Source organism: Herpailurus yagouaroundi, unplaced genomic scaffold (genome assembly GCF_014898765.1).
Source record: "Herpailurus yagouaroundi ecotype Mexico unplaced genomic scaffold, PumYag 428, whole genome shotgun sequence".
NCBI lineage: Eukaryota > Metazoa > Chordata > Mammalia > Carnivora > Felidae > Herpailurus > Herpailurus yagouaroundi.
The window spans coordinates 679363-699957 of NW_024412645.1; the positions used below are offsets into that span (position 1 = coordinate 679363).

At 39.2% G+C, this 20595-nt stretch overlaps 2 protein-coding genes and 1 pseudogene across 14 annotated transcripts in view; 1 reads left to right on the plus strand and 2 right to left on the minus strand.

Moving 5' to 3' along the window:
- SFI1 (SFI1 centrin binding protein) overlaps window positions 1-20595 on the minus strand; it is a 104657-nt gene that overhangs the window by 67746 nt on the left and 16316 nt on the right. For 7 of the 13 annotated variants that reach the window (XM_040464014.1, XM_040464013.1, XM_040464012.1 and 4 more), the window contains 3 exons: window positions 12406-12579; window positions 10444-10515; window positions 1872-1982 (listed from right to left, as the gene is read on the minus strand). In XM_040464014.1, the coding sequence (XP_040319948.1) occupies window positions 1872-1982; window positions 10444-10515; window positions 12406-12579 (357 nt within the window). The remainder of the gene's footprint in view (window positions 1-1871; window positions 1983-10443; window positions 10516-12405; window positions 12580-20595) is intronic. The other 6 variants (XM_040464023.1, XM_040464016.1, XM_040464024.1 and 3 more) reach the window with 4 other exon arrangements.
- LOC121022687 (60S ribosomal protein L32-like) lies at window positions 11546-12028 on the minus strand (the record flags this gene model as incomplete). Its single annotated transcript, XM_040464087.1, has 1 exon — window positions 11546-12028. A coding segment is annotated over one exon (429 nt), but the record flags the coding sequence as incomplete, so codon positions are not given.
- On the plus strand, window positions 17449-17799 carry LOC121022663 (40S ribosomal protein S20-like; annotated as a pseudogene).

Consider the following 20595-nt stretch of genomic DNA (forward strand, 5'->3'; position numbering starts at 1 on the left):
ATGGCATTTTCTACAGAAGCAGAACAATCCTAAAATTTCTATGGAATCACAAAAGACTCCACATATCCAAAGCAATTCTGAGAAAGAAGAACAAAGCAGGAGGCATCACACTTCCTGATTTAAAGCTATGTTGTAAAGCTATAGTAATCAAAGCATATGGTACTGCATGAAAACAAACAGACCAATGGAACAGAATCAAAAGCCCAGAAATAAACCCAAGTATATATGGTCAACTAATATTTGAAAAAGGAGCCAAGACTACTCAGTGGAGAAAAGACAATCTCTTCAATAAATGGTGTTGGGAAAACTGGATATTCACATGTAAAGGAATGATACCAGACACATATCTTAAACCACTCACAAAAAATTAACTTGCAGTGGATTAAAGACTTAAATATAAGATCTGAAACCATGAAACTTCTAAAGGAAAATATAGGGAAAAAGCACCTTCACATCTTAGAAATGATTTTTTTGGTATGACACCTAAAGCACAAGCAATGAAATAAACATAAACAAGTAGGACTACATCAAACTAAAAAACTTCTATACAGCAAAAGAAACAATCAAGAAAGTGAAAAAGATAACCTGTGGAATGGGAAAAAATACTTGCAAACCATAATTCTGATAAAGGGTTAATATCCAAAATATATACAGAACTTATACAACTTAATAGCAAACCCCCCAAATAATCTAACTTAAAAATAGGCAAAGGGGTACCTGGCTGGCTCAGTTGGTAGAGCCTGCAACTCTTGATCTTGAAGTCATGAGTCAAAGGCCTACGCTGGGCATGGAGCCCATTTTAAAAAAAATAGGCAAAGATCCTGAATAGACATTTTTCCAAAGAAGGTCTATGTAAGGCCAACAGGTTCATGAAAAGATGCTCAACATCACTAGTCATCAGGGAAATGAAAAACCACAATGAGCTATCACCTCATACTTGTTAGAATGACCATTATCAAAAAGACAAAAGATAACAAATGCTGGTGTGAATGTGGAGACTGTAAATTGCTACAGCCACTATGAAAAACAATATGGAGGATCCTAAAAAATTAAAAGTAGAACTACCATATGATCCAGCAATTTCACTTCTGGGAATATATCTAATGTAAACAAAAACACTAACTTGCAAAGATATTTTCACCCTCATGTTCATAGCAGTATTATTTACAATAGCTAAGATATGGAAACGACCTAATTGTCCATGATGGATGAATGGATAAAGTTGTGGTCTATATATACAATGGAATAAAAAACAAAGAAACTCTGCCATTTGTGACAACATGGATGAACCTTGAGGGCATTATATTGAATGATTAAGTCAGACAAAGACAAATACTGTATGATCTCACTTACCTGTGGAATCTAAAAATGAACCAAAAAAACTCATAGAAAAAGATCAGATTTGTGGTTACCAGAGGTGGGGGTGGGAGAGTACACGGAGAAGGAATTGGAGGAAAGTAGTCAAAAGGCACAAACTTCCAATTATAAAATAGATAAGTCCTCAGGATGAAATGTACAACATGATAACTATAGTTACCACTACTGTATGATATATGTAAAAGTTAAGAGAATAAATCCTAAGACTTTTCATTATAACTAAAAGAAGCTTTTTTCTTTTTTTTTTCCATTTCTTTTTATTGTATCTTTATGAGACAATGGATGTTAACTACACTTATTGTGGTAATCATTTCACAATATATATGTCAAACCTTTATGCTGTATACCTGAAACTCATACAGTTATATGTCAGTTATATCTCAGTAAAACTGGGGGACAAAAAAACTTTCTCCTTTTGACCAGAAATATGCCAACAGATAACTATTTCATAATGTGAATCAGCAAAATTAAAGTAATATAACATGAAACCTGACCTATAGTGGCAGTCTGCTCGAACACAGAGTTTCCACTCTCGCTGGAAAACCCACCACTCTTCTTTCCATTCTTCAAAGACCTTCCGTAGTATTCTTTGCTCATAGTAACACCTTTGGCAATGAACAAAAATCAGAGAAAAATCTATGATGATGTGGGAGCTGGTATTTGTTCCCAAATTAGTTTCATATTGCTGTTACATTCTCATAGAAAAGCATGGCTCATTATTTGATAACACCAGAATAGAATAAAAACATATTTTCAGATCAAATATTTAGAAGTATTTAAACTAGGAAAAAAAAGTACTTAAACTAGGAAAAAAGCTAAAAACGTTATAGTACAGATCTTACCAATTGAGGAGGTTAAAGTAAAATAAAAATCTGACTTTTCAAATACCATGAGTTGAAAATTATTCTTCATTTTTTTCTTCATCAGACTAAAAAAAATGTTTTTATTATTATTTTTTTAATATTTATTTATTTTGGGGAGAGCACAACCAGGGGAGGGGCAAAGAGAGCAGGACAGAGGATCCAAAGCGGGCTCTGTCAGCAGCGAGCCCTATGTGGGGCTCAAACTCACAAACCACAAGATCATGACCTGAGCCAAAGTCAGATGCTCAACTGAGCCACCCAGGTGGCCCTAAAAAATATTTTTAAAGTAGTAACTACACTTCACATTTATGTATAGAGGAGATTAAAAGTTATAAAATAAGCAAATACTTAATGTTATTCCTAGTACTTAATAAGAACAGAGCATATTAGTTTCACTGGAATCTGTCCAGGAGAGTTATAAAAACAGCAGAAAATACGTAGAGGCTATAAAGAGGGGACAAAGGTAATAAGAAAGAAAACAAGAGCAATGGCAGATTGTGTTGATGCTAACAGGCACTGTGGGGGTGACTGATAATGTCCCTCAAAGGGTTGGATAGGTTAAATTCAAGTAACTTCACCTAGTCATTTTTTGTGAAGTGGAGCTAAAGATACTGAAATGAGATGTTCCAGAGAAGTAGTTAGGTGAAAAAATAAAGCTACCTCATAGTATGTATGACACCATTTTCTAAAGTTAATTTTTTTCATGTTTATTTATTTTTGAGAGACAGCACGAACAAATGGGGGAGGGGCAGAGAGAGAAGGAGACAGAGGATCAGAAGCAGCCTCTGCGCTGACACCAGAGAGCCCAATGTGGGGCTTGAACTCACAAACCATGAGATCCTGACTCGAACCAAAATCGGACACTTAACCGACTAAGCCACTCAGGCACCTCTAAAGTTACATTTTTTTTGTATTTCCACTACTATGTTAGAATGCATACAAATTTGTATATATTTACACATATATAATGTATGCACACACATACATATTTGTAGACATACATAAAAACATATACATCTATATGCATGTACTCTGCATACATAAAAATAATTATATTATACATACTAAAAGCCTGAAAACATCTCCACAATACCAAACTATTACCAGTGGTTTTCTCTCAGGAAGATTATAGAAGACTAGTGTTTCCTATTACATGTGTCTATAGTAAAACATTTTTTTTTAATGTTTGTTTATTTTGAGAGAGAGAAAGCATGACTGGGGGAAGGGCAGAGAAAGAATCCCAAGCTCACAGCACAGAGCCTGATGCAAGGCTTAGTCTCACAAACGGTGAGATTATGACCTGAGCTGAAATCAAGAGTCGATCGCTTAACTGACTGAGCCACCCAGGTGCCCCTGAAGAATTTTTAAACAACTTTGATCACAATTTTTAAAAAATTTCATGGAAAAGAACCACTTCCATGTGCACATGTACTTCCTTCCATCATCTACTACTATCCATCAACATCCTTCTCTTCCTAAACCCCACTAAAATAACAGCACATACATTTCAAAAGGTGTAAACTCACAAAGACAAAGAGAATAGGAGCAACAGTGATAGATTAGAGATGTCAACAAATTTTTTTTTTAGTTTTTTTTTTAATGTTTATTCATTTCTGAGACAGAGAGAGACAGAGCATGAATGGGGGAGGGGCAGAGAGAGAGGGAGACACAGAATCGGAAGCAGGCTCCAGGCTCTGAGCCATCAGCCCAGAGCCTGACGCGGGGCTCGAACCCACGAACCGTGAGATCGTGACCTGAGCCGATGTCGGACGCTCAACCGACTGAGCCACCCAGGCGCCCCAAGATGTTAACAAATTTTAAATGATAGTGCAGGCAACTGAATCACCATATCAGAGAACTGAATCAACATATCATACCATATCAGAGAAAGCCAAGAGAGTACTAAGTATCTTGTCCTGTGGGAGTCAAGAAGCAACCAGCTGGTGGCACAGACCTCAGAGAGGCATGGGAACATGAGGCATCAGGAATGAGGGAGCCCTGGGTGGAGATAAAAACACAGGATTGTTTGCAAGCCTGGGCATAAGCAGCAATTAGGCCCCTCCATCCTTTTATTCACCCAAGCAGAGACTTGGGTTTATCTCTGGAGAAGCTCAAGAGAGGAACACTGGACTGCAGAATATCAGCAGAGATCTGGAGAGGGTCTTAAATGGAAAGTCCACATACTCAACAGTGAGATCCACATTCCAAGTGTATAATCACTACCACCCACCTCCAAGCCACTCCAGCCCAGAAAGAATTTGGAGGATTCCTCTCCTCTGGGGAACATGATCAACCACCTAACAGAAAAGGCTTCTGGATAGTGACAGCTGAAGGTTCCTCAGTGAAACTGTCCAGTCTCTACCTCAAAAGCCTAAGGTGAAGCCTTCAGTTTATAAGTCCTTATGCATACATAGAAAGGATTCCAAAAGTAGCATTTTAGTGCCTAACTCTTAATTTTTTTTTTCAACGTTTTTATTTTTATTTTTGGGACAGAGAGAGACAGAGCATGAACGGGGGAGGGGCAGAGAGAGAGGGAGACACAGAATCGGAAAAACAGGCTCCAGGCTCCGAGCCACCAGCCCAGAGCCCGACGCGGGGCTCGAACTCACGGACCGCGAGATCGTGACCTGGCTGAAGTCGGACGCTTAACCGACTGCGCCACCCAGGCGCCCCAGTGCCTAACTCTTAAATATGAATAGACAATGAAAGGACGTTTTGATATTTGAGGAAAGGCTCCAATATGAGACAGTGACCAAAAGCACAGAGAAAAAAAGGGCTCAGAAGAAACAGACAATATAAGCAAAAATCCTAAAAACAAATAGCTACATTAACTTCAAAAGATTATGAACCTACAGGATGCTATTTCTTAAAAAAAAAGGAATATTCAGAGAACAAAAAAGAGATGTTGGGAATTTTAAATATGACAGCAGAATTTTTTTAAAAATCCATAGATAGATAACAAAAAAGTCAATTGGCTTTATAGGCCACCATAAGGACTATGGCTTTTACTCTTGGCCAGAAGGGAAGCCATCTGAGCAGAGGAGGGACATGACTTGATTTACTCAGAATACCAGTTGTGAAAAGACTGACTGGGGCTAGGGCTGGAAATAGGAGACCAGTGAAGTTACTGCAGTCATTCAGGGGGAGACATGATGATGGCTTGGACCAGGGTGGTACTGGAAGTGCTGAAGAGAAGTGGAGTCTGAATATATCTTGAAAGTTATGTCAACACAATTTGGGCATTTGGCATTGTAAACTGGGGTATGAGAGAGAGATGTCAAAGGTGACTCCCGGGTTTCTGACCCAAGTCCCTGGAAATATGGGAGTTTCCATTAACGGAGAGGGAGAAGGCTCAGCAGAGAGGTTTGTGGGATGCTCTAGATTTCAGGTTTGGACATAGTTAAGTTGTGACATCTATTAGACACACAGTGGAATTGTCACATACATAGCATCTGGACAAGAGAGAGGTCTGGGCGGGGTGTATATATTTGGGAATCATCCTGAGAGTTGATGAGATTATCACGATTGTGAGGTACACAGAAGCAGCACAAAGATGTGGCACTGGGTATTTAGGTGAGGAGGAATCCACAAAAGAAAAGATGGAGCAGTCAAAGAAGGAAAAGGGAAATCATGAGAGGATGGTAACCTGGAAGGTGCAAGAAGAAAGGGCTTCTCAGAGAAGGGAATGACAGACTGTCTCGCTTCCTGGTAGGCCAAGTAAGAGGAAGTTTCAGAATTTACCACTAATTTTGGCAAATGCAATGACCTTAACAAATATAGTTTTGGTGGAGGAGTAGAATCTAAAGCCTAGTGGGATAGATTTAAGGGTAGATTACAAGACATGTTGGACACACCAAGTCTGGCCAGGGGAGTTGATGTAAAGGGGAGCAAAGATACAGAGTGCTAGCTGCAGGAGGACCTACAGCCAAAGAGATTTTATTTTTTTCAGGATAAGAGAAATAAAGGGTATCATATGCTGGTGCAAATGATCCAGTAGAGAGCAAAACATTGATAATGCAGAAAAGAGAAAAAAAAATTGCTAGGGTGATGGCCTTGAGTAGGCACAAAGGCAACCGAATGCAGAAGCCAAAAATTTTGCCGCAGATGAGAGCAAGGACAGGTCACTGGCCTAACAGTAGGGAAAGCAAGTTGCATGGTGATAGATGCTCACGGTGAGTGGGTGGATGTGGTGGAGGGAGCTTGTGCAAGTCTCTTCTGTTGTTTCTATCAAGAAAATAGGAAGCAAGGCCATTAGCTAAGAATGAGAAAGAAATATTGATGAATTAAATATTGTAAATAAAAATAAATAAATACTATAGGGGCGCTGGGGTGGCTCAGTTGGTTAAGTGTCCAACTCGGTTTTGGCTCAGGTCATGATCTCACAGTTTGTGACTTCAAGCCCTGTGTTGGGCTCTGCACTGACACTGCAGTGCCTGCTTGAGATTCTCTCTCTCTCCCTCTCTCTCTGCTCCTCACCCACTTGTTCTCTCTCAAAATAAATAAATAAACTTAGAAAATAAATAAATACTATAAATAGACAAGAGCATTTTACCTACTTCCCAAGTTAGCCAAAAATTTTTATTTAGATCTCCTCTTCAGAAAAATAGCTAACTATCTCATATTTATGACTACCTTATAAATGGACATATACTGCATTATTTTCACCCTACTAATTCAATGATCATTTTGATTCAGTTTATTAATGATAAAACAATGCCAGTTTATAAAAGTTAAAAAAATTTCCAAGAATATAAAGACATTATTCTGCATTTTCTGGTATGAAATAATTCTCTAATATTCCTAAAAGTGAGGAATAAATAACATGGAAAAAGACCAAAACAATAACAAAAAAAGCAAAGATCAGTATGTAAAATTTTCCCCCAAATAACAACCCACTTGATTTAAAGAGAGATTACAACTTGAAAAAAAAAAAAAAATCACAAATTTCTAAGTCAATGGAAACACAGTATCAGAATACTAACTCTGATAGATGCTTAGACAACAAATAGCATTCTCACTCTCTCTTTTTACAATTTGAGAAGGCCCAGAGCCATAACTTATCCTAGACCAAACAATTACCTATGATCTGGGCTAGGACCAAAACTTGGGTCTCCCCAATTCCAGTCCAGTATTCTTTCCTCCATACCCTTACTATTCAAGAGCAAAGAAAGTAAAGAGTATAATAATGTGATCATTTCAAAGCAGTATGGCCAACATCTGTCACTGGCTAACCCAACATCCAGAGTCAAGCCTTTGCTTCCTCACAGGCATCCAACTGCAGAGGCTGGAAAGGTTTCTTTCCCAGCCTGCTTTGCAGCAAAAGGTAGCCAGCTCTTCTGCTGGCCAATGAGGCAGAAGCAGAATGCAGCTGAGGGCTTTCAGGAAAGTTTTGTTTTCCTGCGTAAGAGACAGATCTAGCTGACACCACCCTTCCCTTACTCCTTCCTGTGTAAAATAGAACACTCATTTTGCAACTATGCAGTGTCATCTCTGAGAACAAAGGGGCAATATATTAAGAATGGTGAACTTGAAAGGTACTAAAAGCCTGAGTCTCTGATGGCATCACTGAACAGCTAAACCAACACCATCCTCCAGACTGCTTATGAGAAAAAGCAAATCCCAATTTGTTAAAGCTATTGCCAGAGTTTCTCTTATTTAGAATCAAATACATTTCTTTTTTTTAATGTTTATTTTTTTGAGAGAGAGAGAGAGAGAGAGAGAGACAGCGTGAGTAGAGGGAGCGGCAGAGAGAGAGGGAGACACAGAATCTGAAGTAGGGTCCACGCTCTGAGCTGTCAGCACAGAGTCCAACTCCAGGATCAAATTCTCAACCCGCGAGATCATGACCTGAGCCGAAGTCCGATGTTTAACAGACTGAGCCACCCAGGGGCGCCCTAAATGCATTCCTAACTGATATAATCAGCATTTCCCAAGTATTTGGAATATAAATGAGTATTACTTGAAAAAAAAGGTTTCCAGTTAAATATGGGTCAAATATTAAGTAAAGTGAAATTAAGTAGGAAAATAATTTGGTGAAGATAGTAGAGGGCGCAACATAGTTTTCCTGTCTCTGAATCCCTGTAAAACACATACGGCAACCACGTAGCAAAACCAAAAATTCATGTATCAGTTACAACAAAACCAGGTGACAAGGTATCGCCATAAATCCAAAATGCAAGCAGACAGGGACAAACCATCCACAGTCAAAAGACCTGCATAGTATTAATATTTCTACAGGAGGAAGAAAGAACAATGAGGGTGGCATCTAAGGAGCTGGAGAATGGGAAAACCTCCAAACAGCCAATAAGCAGTCACTGCAAAGTGCAGAGGCCCAATTTGAGACTAGCAGCTGAACCTGACAAGAACTCTGTCCCCTCAGTTACCACGGCTCATGTAGAAAGAACCGAAACAGCTGGAGCAGTCCAGTGCCTATAGTCTCAGACCCAACATGCCAGGCTCCCTTTTAGGACAGAGCTTCATACTGAGAAAAAGCTGCGGGGAGTAGAATAGAAATTGAGGAGAGGGACAATCGAGAAGAGGAAAGAGAGGATCAGACCAAGTATTTTAGGAGAACAGAACCAGGATATCCTATAGAGCAAGACAGCATGATTTTTGTTAATACTACAAATGAGACAGCTCTGTGAAATCAGGAAAGTTAACTGACCTTGCCTTGCTCTAAAAGTTCAGAGGTCCGTGAGTTCGAGCCCCGCATCGGGCTCTGTGCTGACAGCTCAGAGCCTGGAGCCTGTTTCAGATTCTGTGTCTCCCTCTCTCTGACCCTCCCCCGTTAATGCTCTGTCTCTGTCTCAAAAATAAATAAACGTTAAAAAAAAAAATAAAAAAAAAATAAAAAAAGCAACAGGGGCTCCTGGGTGGCTCAGTCAGTTAAGCGTCCGACTCTTGGTTTCAAGCCCTGCACCAGGCTCTGTGCTCATTGTGCTGAGCCTGCTTCTGATTCTCTGTCTTCCCTTTCTGGCCCTCTCCCACTCTCATGCTCTCTCTCTCTCTCTCGCTCTCGCTCTCACTCTCTTGGTCTCAAAAATAAACGTTAAAAAAATAAGAAAAATAAAAAGAGCAACAAAGTATCTGAGGTCAAATCTCATGCAAGTGATTGTAAGAAAAAGGAAAAGGAGAATAACATGACTTTGGACAAAGAAAGTATGCCAGGAAGATGTGTACATAAAACAAAGCAAAAAACCAAAACCCTGTGACCTATTATGTCAGCATGAGCTAAGACTTTAAGAAAATGAATCCATACCTAGTCATATCATATTAAAACTTCGAAAAATAAGATAATGAATCTTCAAAGCAGCAATAATTAGACTAACAACTTACAAATGGAAGCCATAAGACAATGAAATATCTTCAAAATGCTGGAGGGAAAACTGGCAACCTAGATTTCTCTATGGAGTGAAATATCCTTCAAAAATGAAAGCGAAATAAAAAAAGTGAAAAAAAAAAAAGATTTCAGAGAACACCCACAGGCCAAATTTGCTTAAAGGAGTTTGAATCAAAAAATTTGGATGACGTTTCATATTAGTAAAGTGACAATGTCAGAAAAATGAAACGAAAGGTTGTTATAAAGGAAGAATAGAGAGGTTAAGAACCCACAACATTCCAGTTTAAAAAAAAAAAAATGCTTACATCTCAACGGCTGCCAATTCTTCCTCTGAAATATACCATACACTGGCCCCTTCTCTCCAACCCCACTACCTCTTGCATGTGTCCCTGATGCTGGTGTCTCCCCCTAGCAATCCATTCTGGGTACTGCAGTTAAAGCAATTTTAACCAAAACCTGTAGCAGGGGGCAGTGGCCCATACAGAGGGAAGGTGCGGCACAGGGACATTCTCTTGACTAAAATTTCACTCCCCTTGCCAATGCAACTTTTCCCCCAGGTCCTGTCCTAGATCATGTCAATGTGGTCAATCTCAACAGTGTCCTGAAGGAAATTGCTTATTTCTGGGCAAATACTCAGAATACCTTTTCACAGAGGGTCTTAGCTATCTTGGTTTATTTCCGATTGCTTCACACATGCATTCAAACTACTCTGCTAGGTCACCATTATATCAGATGCCTGCTGGACACTGGAGGGCAGCAGGAGAAGAATGTAACACATGCCATAACAAAGGTTACACATGAGCTTAATATAAAATAAAACCTAGAACAAACTCAGAGAAGTTTGGTGTTCTGAGCTAATACTACCTGGCTTTAGAGGGAAATACTCTTCCAAAAGTTACTCGAATCCACAAATATAAGAACTTTCTGGCCACGCATCTGAAAGAAACAAAGAAAGGATATACACATTTTAAAACTCCATTTGACTTATGTTATCAACTTTCTGGAAAGCAGAAGGAAACTAAGGTCCCAGGGGGACAGATGCTAGCATGAGTCAAAAGGTGAATCATAGCTGATCTTGTAGCAAATACAGCATAGGATGGGACAGACTTATAAAACCAAGATCAAGCAGTTTTTTTAAGTAGTCTCTACCTCCACTGTGGGGCTCGAATTCACAACCCTGAGATCAAGAGTTGCATGCTCTACCTACTGAGCCAGCCAGGCACCCCAAGCAGATTATTTTCAAAAAATATTTTCAATACAAAGTATTTTGTCAATGAAACTTCAGAGTTGAGGAAAAGGAAGTACATGATAATACTTTTATTCGTGTTTTTCTTATTGCCTAAAATACCTAGCAAATGCCCACTTACCTATCAAGGCTCATCTTCAATGCTTGCTCCTATGTGAAGCCTTCCTGGACCTTCCCCAAACCAAACATAGTGAATAGCTTTACACCCTCAAAACTCTGTTTCAACCCTTAGTATAATATAAAGTTATGACACCAAATCATAGTAATGGGCTCACAGGGTGCCTGTTGTTGGCTCTGGACTGTGAGCCCCTGAGAGCAGGGACCATGTCTTATAGCATCCCAAGTACCCAGCACAGTACCTGGTATACACAAAAAAAGTTGGCTTGTCTTGGCCAGTTAGTCTCCAGGTTTGGCTTGGAACACTCTTTTTCCTTCTGCCCTTTATCCAGCTTATTCTTACATTATCCTTTAGGACTTGACTTAAACCCCACTTCCCCTGGGAAGTTCCTGCTGGCTACACCAGTGGAACTGTTATAACCACGTGGCCCACAGTGCCACATCCTCTTATGGCACTGATCATGCTTTGTTGTGACTTGTTTAACAGTCTGTCAAGCCCACATGATTTTAAGCTTTCATGAGGTCATGGACCAGGAATGTCTTATTCATCTTGTATGCTCAGCATCTAGCCCACCACCTGGCTAAATAGGTACCTGACAAATCTTTTTTGTAGTTTTATGGTTTTATTAACCCAAATATGATGTGCACATAAGCTGTCTATTCATTTTTTTCGCCGTGCAGCCTGGCATTGGGATTGGTGACTCTGAGGGCCAGCTGGGCTGCTCTTTCCACAACGGCTTTGCAATTCTTGGAGAAGACACTGTGAGCAATTTCTGCACAGTAAGATTTACTGTACATCAGCAGCACTTCAAGCTCCTTGACACCGTGGACTAGGAACTTCTGGGAGCCACTGGGCAGCATGTGCTTTGTTTTCTTATTGCTCTTGTAACCAATTCTGGGCATCAAGATCTGGCCCTTGAATCTCCTGCACACCCTATTGTCAATGACTCTAGGTTTCTGCCAGTTGCACTTAATTTTGACATACTGGTCTAACTGGTGCCAGATAAACTTCTTGGTCCTCTTTTTAATGACCTTGGGCTTCACCAGAGGTCCGAGGGCAGCTATGATGCCAACAGGAAATGGCTGTCACAGGCAGCGCCAAGGAAGAGAAGGCCTGATAAATTTTTGTTAAATGAATAAATGAATGCCTTTGGTAGACCTAATCAAGAGTAGTGGAAAACACTAATTTCTCTCAGACTATGTTTAGACTTTTTCTGGAGACTCCTTATAGCTTAACACATCGTGGGGCCCAACTAGAGAATGTGAATGAAAACACAGAATGACAGATTTTAAGTCTGCAGATTCCTAAATGTCCTTTTCTTCTGAACATTCTGCCACAAAGAGCAGGCATCAAAGTCCCCACCTAAATAACAGATACGAAAAGAAGATCATTCCCTCATTTTAACCAAGAAGGGAGAACAATGGAAACATTATTGCAGGCAGATGACCACTCGCAAGCTCACCTGATGCGCAATTCTCGTAGCTGGTTCCTTCGGGTCCAACCATGTGAGGCATGATACTGCACTGGATGACCAGCACTAGGTAGCTCTCTCTGGATCCCAGAGAAGGGAGACGACTTCTTGTTGGCCAGTATCTTTGGAGGATAAGGTTTCTTAACTGCACCATCCCTAAAAGACCTTAAATTTGAGAAGTAACGGGGAAAAGGGAGAATCAAATTATCTCTGTATGTGATGCAAATCTCTTTTAATGCACAAGTGAAATTAAATAGATAAGCTCAATGAGACAGACTGATAAATATGGACAATAAGTAGCCCAATCTCAGATAGAAATACCTGCCATTCACAATGGTGTGTCAAACATCCCCAAGGCTACCCTAGGTTCAGTGATGATTAGAAAGAAGGACTCAGAGGGGGAACCTGAGTGGCTCAGTCAGTTAAGCGTCCGACTTCAGTCATGATCTCTCAGTTTGTGAATTCGAGCCCCGCATTGGGCTCTGTGCTGACAGCTCAGAGCCTGGAGCTTACTTTGGATTCTGTCTCCCTCTCTCTCTCTGGCTTCCCCCCATCACGCTCTGTCTCTCTCCTTCAAAGATTAACAAACATTAAAAAAAAAAGGGACTCAGTACTTGCATATAGTTATACTCATAGCTATGATTTATTACAGCAAGAGGACACAAAGCAAAATCAGAAAAGAGAAAAGGGGAATGGGGCAAAGGCTGCTAGAAATCAAATGCGTGCTTCCAAGAGTCCTCTGCCAGGGTAGTCACATAGGATACCCTTAATTCCCCCAGCATCGAACTGTGTGAACATGTGTGAAGTATTGTCTATCAGGGAAGCTTTTTAGAGACTCAATGCCCGAAGTTTTTACTGGGTGCTGGTCCTACAGGCACCCTCTACCGATCACATACCCAAATTCTAGACTCCTAGAAGGAGAGCAGGTATTCAGCATATACCACATTGTTTGCACAAACAGTTCAGGCACAGTTAACTATCCTTATCAGTTGGGGATTGGTGAGAACCCTCTTCAAATCTAAGTTCCTAGACACGTCAGGGGCCAACCTTATAAGCAGGACATTCTTTTTTTTCTTTTTTTTAAATGTTTATATTGTTTGGAGAGAGAAAGAGCACAGAGAGAGGGAGACAGTGGATCTGAAGTGGGCTCCACACTGACAGCAGGGAGCCTGATGTGAGACTTGAACTCCTGAACCACAAGATCATAACCTGAAGAGAAGTCAGACCCTCAACTGACTGAGTCACCCAGGCTCCCCTCTTTTATCTTACGTTTTTTTTTTAATATAGGACGTGAACTCACAACCCTGAGATCATGACCCGAGCTGAGATCAAGAGTCAGATGCTTAACTGACTGAGCCACCCAGGTACCCCTGCAAGCAGGACTTTCTTTTTTTTTTTTTTTTAATTTTTTTTTCAACGTTTATTTATTTTTGGGACAGAGAGAGACAGAGCATGAACGGGGGAGGGGCAGAGAGAGAGGGAGACACAGAATCGGAAACAGGCTCCAGGCTCTGAGCCATCAGCCCAGAGCCTGACGCGGGGCTCGAACTCACGGACCGCGAGGTCGTGACCTGGCTGAAGTCGGACGCTTAACCGACTGCGCCACCCAGGCGCCCCAGGACTTTCTAAGAATAGTAGTCTCCAGCCTGCAATGTTAATTCTTTTTTGCATAGATAGAAAACAAAAATAGAGAAGATCAAAAAGAAAAGTTAGTTCTTTAAAAACACTAATAAAATTGACAAATAGTCAATTAAGCTGGTCAAGAAGAGAGAGAAAAAGCCAAATAAATCAATATTAGGGGGAAAAAGGAAACATCATTACAGATCCTAAGAATATACTTGTAAACAACTTGATACAAATAATATGAAGATGCAGGTAAAATGGATAGACAGCTACAAAAAAAAAAGTTATCAAAACCACACAAGAAGTATAAAATATGAACAGTCCAATAACCATTAGCAACAATAAACAGTAATAAAAACCTTCCCACAAAGAAAACTCTAGGCCTAGACGATTTGTTGTCAAAATTTAAGGAAAAATTCACGCCAATCTCACATAAACTATTCTGAGAACTCTTTTTTAAAAAAGGAACACTACCCACCCAAAATCTATATAAAATTAGGTGGTTTTAGGAGACTAGCCATAACCTTAACACAAAACCTAACAAGGACATTTGAAGAAAGAAAAATTTATATCAATCTCATTAATGAATATATACATAAAAATCTAAACAAAATAGCAGCCAACTTAAGTCAGCAACATAGAAAAAGGATAATATAATATGAGGGAGGATTAATTCCAGAAACAGAGAAGGTTAATTAATATTAGAAAATTCAACCATGAAGGGGAGCCTGGCTGGCTCAGTGGGTGGAGAGTGCAACTCTTGCTCTCAGGGTTGTGAGGTCAAGCCCCACACTGGGTGTGGAGACTGCTTAAAAATAAAACCTTAAAAAAAAAGAAAAGAAAAGAAAAATCAACCATTAAGATAATCATATAGGGGACAATCATATAGGGTGGCTCAGTTGGTTAAGCATCCATCTCTTGGTTTCAGCTCAGGTCATGATCTCATGGCTCATGGTTCATGGTTCATGAGTTTGAGCCCTGTGTCAGTCTCTTTGGTGACAGCACATAGCCTGTTTGGGATCTCCCTCTCTCTCTGCCCCTCCACTGCTTGCACACATACTCTCCCTCTCAAAATAAATATTAAATAAACATTAAATAAAGATTTAAAAAAGAAAAGACAATCATATAGTCATTTCAATAGATGTAGAAAACAGAGTTGACTAAAAAATTTTCAATATCCATTCATGACAAAAATCTTACACTAGCCTTCATCTACTGAGGGCTATCTAAGAAAAACTTATGCAGATACCATACTTAAGGTGAAACACTGACAGCTTTCCCTTGGAGATTATGAATATGACAAGTAAGACCAATACCATTTCTGTACAACATTGTACTGGAGGTCCTGGCTGGCAGACTAAGGCACAAAAGAGAAACTATAGTCATAAAGATTAAAGAGAGGGCAATAAAGTGTCATTTTGCATATGACATGATTATGCATGTAGAAAACCCCAAAAAACCTACAGGTATATTACTAAAATTTATAAGAATCTATCAAGACTATTTGATACAAAGTCAATATCAAAAATGTATATACAGTCGATTCTTGTTACTTGCAGTATTCTATCAAGTCACCTCAAACGCTCCGTGACATGGGTCAGAAGAATCAATATTGTTAAAATATCTTTACTACCCAAAGCCATCTACAGATTCAATGCAATCCTTATGAAAATTCCTGTGGCATTTTTCACAGAAATAGAACAAATAATCCTAAAATGTGTATGGAACCAAGAAAGACCTTGTAGTCAAAGCAATCCTGAGAAAAAAGAACAAAGCTAGAGACCCCCTGGTCCCTGATTTCAAACTATATTACAAACCTATAGTTATCAAAACAGTATGGCATTGGCATAAAAACAGACATACAGAACAATGAAACAGAATAGAGAGCCCAGAAATAAACTCATGCATATATAGTCAATTAATTTATGACAAAGGAACCAAGAATATATACAGTGGAGGAAAGTTTCTTTAATAAATGATGTTGGGAAAACTGGACAGCTACATGCAAAAGAATAAAGCTGGACCACTATCTTACACCATACACAAAAATTTACTCAAAATGAATTAAAGATGTGAACATAAGACATGGAACTATAAAACTCCTAGAAGAAAACATAAATGGTAAGCTCCTTGACCCTGGTCTCAGTACTGATTTTTTTGGATTTGACACCAAAAGCAAAAGCAACAAAAGCAAAAATCAACACATGGGACTAAATCAAACTAAAAACCTTCTTCACAGCAACTGAAATAATCAAAATGCAAAAACAATCTACTGAATGAAAAAAAATATTTGCAAATCATATGTCTGATAAGGGGTTAATACCCAAAGTATATAAAGAACTCCTACAACTCAACAGCAAAAAATAAAAATAAAAAAACAAAACAATCCAATTTACAAATGGGTAGATGTGGGGAAACAGGTTCAAGAATTCCTTATACTTACATAAATGAGTTAAAAAAGCTTAAGGCTGAAAGTCGCCACCACAGGGTGAAAGTGCCCAAGGTTAGTTAGCAAGATAGTATAATGGGATCACAAGTAACTCGTTATAGTAAACTACTTTCCATCTGGCACCAATATACTATTGTGCTCTGATCACAAATGCCACTTGCCACCCAGGCCCTTGCTTTTTACACACACAAGTTAATGATTACTACCTGACTATTTTCTTCACGTCACCACATGTGTAAGATCATGAGAGCTCAATAAATACAGAGACAAAATCCCATTCGGGGCTCTTGTCTCCTCCCAGACATTAGCCTTTCTCTTATTCAATTCTGCATCCACTCTCTTGCTGGACAAGAGAGAACTCCAGACTCATAGTCTGCAACAGGCAGAGAATCTCAATAGACATGTGTCCAAAGAAGACATGCAAATGGTGGACAGGTACATGAAAAGATGCTCAACATACCTAATCATCAGGGTAATGCACACCAAAACCACAATGAGTGGTGCCTGGGTGGTTCAGTATGTTAAGTGATTGACTCTTAGTTTCATCTCAGCTCATGATCTCATAGTTGTGAAACTGAGACCCACATTGGGCTCTGCACTGAGTGCAGCGCCTGCTCTCAGTGCAGAGCCTTCTTAGGACTCTCTCTTTTGCCCTTCCCTTGCACTCGTGCACACTCTCTCTCTCTCTCTCTCTCTAAATAAATAAACTTTTTAAAAACCCACAATGAGATACCACCTCACACTTGTGAGAACAGCTGTATCAAAAATATAAGAAATAATAACCGTTGGTGAGGATGTGGAGAAAACAACACCCTTGTACACTATTGGTGGAAATGCAAACTCCAGGAGCCACTGTGGAACACTATATGGAAGTTCCTCAAAAAATTTAAGATAGACTGCTCCTGACTCATCGCTGTTTGTCTTATTGAGGAACAAGTCGTTCAGGAAGCCATGATACAGCCATGGCTTCTAAAGACACCAGGAAGACACCCATGGAACAAGAGGTGGCAATTCTCCAAATTAGAATTACTATAACCAGCCACAATGTAAAATCTTTGGAGAAGGTATGTGGTGACTTGATCAGAGGCACAAAAGAAAAGTGAAAGGACCAGTTTGGATGCCTACCAAGACTCTCAGAATCATTACAAGAGAAACTCCTTGTGGTGATGGTTCTAAGACTTGAGATCGTTTTCATATGAGGATCCATAAGCGACTCATTGATTTGCACAATCCTTCTGAGATTTTTAAACAGATTACTTTCATCAGTATTGAGCCAGGAATTGAGGTTGACATCACCATTACAGATGCTTAAATCAACCTTTTTAATAAATTGATTATAAGGTAAAAGAAAAATTAAAAATAGACCTACCATATGATCTAGCAATTCCACTTCTGAGGATTTATCTGAAGTAACTCTAAAAGATATACACACGGGGCGCCTGGGTGGCTCAGTTGGTTAAGCGTCCAACTTCGGCTCAGGTCATGATCTCGCGGTCCATGAGTTCGAGCCCCGCATCAGGCTCTGTGCTGACCGCTCAGAGCCTGGAGCCTGTTTCAGATCCTGTGTCTCCCTCTCTCTCTGACCCTCCCCTGCTCATGCTCTGTCTCTCTCTGTCTCAAAAATAAATCAACGTTAAAAAAAAAAATTTAAAGATATACACAACCCCATGTTCACTATAGCATATACATATGTATACATATATAGCATATATTATAAAGGAATAAGACGGAAATAACTTGTGTCCACTGGCAGGTAAATGACCAAAGAAATTGTGGTAATAATATATACAATAGGATATTCTTCAGTCATAAAAAAGTATGGAATCCTGCCGTTTGCAATATCAGTGGCCTTGAGGGTACTGTGCTAAGTGAAACAAGTCACACAGAGAAAGACAAATGCCATATGATTTTGTTTATATGTGGAATCTTAAAACAAAACAAAAAACAAAATAACAAGCTCACAGATACACAGAACAGATTGGTGGTTGCCAGAGGTGGGGTGGGTGGTCAAAACAGGTGCCAGGAGTCAAAAGCTACAAACTGCTAGTTATAAAATAAATAAGTCATGGGGATATACTGTACAGCATGGTGACTATGGTTAATAACACTAGACTGCATATTTGAAAGTTGCTAAGAGAGTAAATCTTAAAAGTTCTCATCACAAAAAAATTCTGTAATTACGTATGATGAAAGATGTTAACTAGACACTGTAGTGAGCATTTTGCAATATATACAAACACAGAAATCATTATGCTGTATACCCGGAACTAACATAATGTTGTACATCAATTATACCTCAATAAAAACAAAGGAAAAGAAAGGGCAAAGCATTCCTTGTACCATCTCAGTAGAGAATGTGCCTGTTGAGCAAGTCAAATTTTATAAGGCTCTACACATGTCTCAATAACTCTGAGAGTGCTGAGAAAACACCAAGAGATTTAGGGGAAAAGAAATTTTGGAGATTATGTGAATTCAGAAATTCAGAATCTGTGTATTTCTATAAACTAACAAAAATAAAACTATTTAGATTTATATACTGTTTTCAAACCATAAACACCAAGCACAGGAGTAAATCTAACGAAAGTTGTAAACATTTGGGGCACCTGGCTGGTTCAGTCGGTAGAGCACGTGACTCTTGATCTTGGAGTTATGAGTTTAAGCCCCATGTTGGGTGTAGTGATTACTGGAGGGGGAGGGGTAAGGTTGTAAACATTCTTACAGGGAAAATTTTAGGACTCACCAAAATACAATTATTTTTCCCAATCTGACCTATATCTTCAAAGTAATCCCAATTAAAACCCCAACAGTTTTTGTTTTGTGTGAAGGGGAAAAGACTTGAAAGTTGATTCTGAAGCTTATATATAATTGCAAAGATCAAGAATAGCTTACAGACAGTCTTTTAAAAATACTAGGTTAGGAAGGCACCTGGGTGACTCAGTCGGTTAAACATCTGACTTCGGCTCAGGTCATGACCTCATGGTTTATGAGTTCAAGCCCCACATGGGGCTCTCTGCTGTCAGCGCAGAGTCCACTTCAGATCCTCTGTCTCCCTCTCTCTCTCTCTCTCTCTCTTCCCCTCCTCCACTCATGCATGCACCCTTCTCAAAAATAAATAAACATACCACAAACCAGCAGAAGACAGGATATAATAAAGATAAGAGCAAACATCAATGCTATCGAAACCAAAAAAATAAAAACAAACAAAAAAAACAACAATAGAACAGATCAATGAAACCAGAAACTGGTCCTTTAAGAGAATTAACAAAATTGATAAATCACTAGGCAGTCTGATCAAAAAGAAAAAGGAAGGACCCAAATAAATAAAATCAAGAATGAAAGAGGAGAGATCACAACGAACACAGCAGAAATAAAAACAATAATAAGAGAATATTATGAGCAATTATATGCCAATAAAATGGGCAATCTGGAAGAAATGGACAACTTCCTAGAAACATACACAACACCAAAACTAAAACAGGGAGAAATAGAAAATTTGAACAGACCCATAATCAGTAAGGAAATCGAATTAGTAATCAAAAATCTCCCAAAAAACAAGAGACCAGGGCCAGATGACTTTCCAGGGGAATTCTACCAAACATCTAAGGAAGAATTAACACCTATTCTCTTGAAGCTGTCCCAAAAAATAGAAATGGAAGGAAAAAACTTCCAAACTCATTCTACGAAGCCAGCATTACCTTGATTCCAAAACCAGACAGAGACCCCACAAAAAGGAGAACTATAGACCAATTTCCCTGATGAACATGGAGGCAAAAACCCTCAACAAGATATTAGCCAACTGGCTCCAACATCATATTAAAAAAATTATTCACCACAACCAAATGGGATTTATACCTGGGATACAAATCCCAGGGTTGGTTCAATTATCCACAAAACAATGTGATTCATCATATCAATAAAAGAAAGGACAAGAACCATATGATCCTCTAAACAGATGCAGAGAAAGCATTTGACAAAATATGGCATCCTTTCTTGATAAAAACCCTCAAGAAAGTAGGGATAAAAGGATCATACCTCGAGATCATAAAAGCCATATATGAACGACCCAACGCTAATATCATTCTCAATGGAGAAAAACTGAGAGCTTTCCC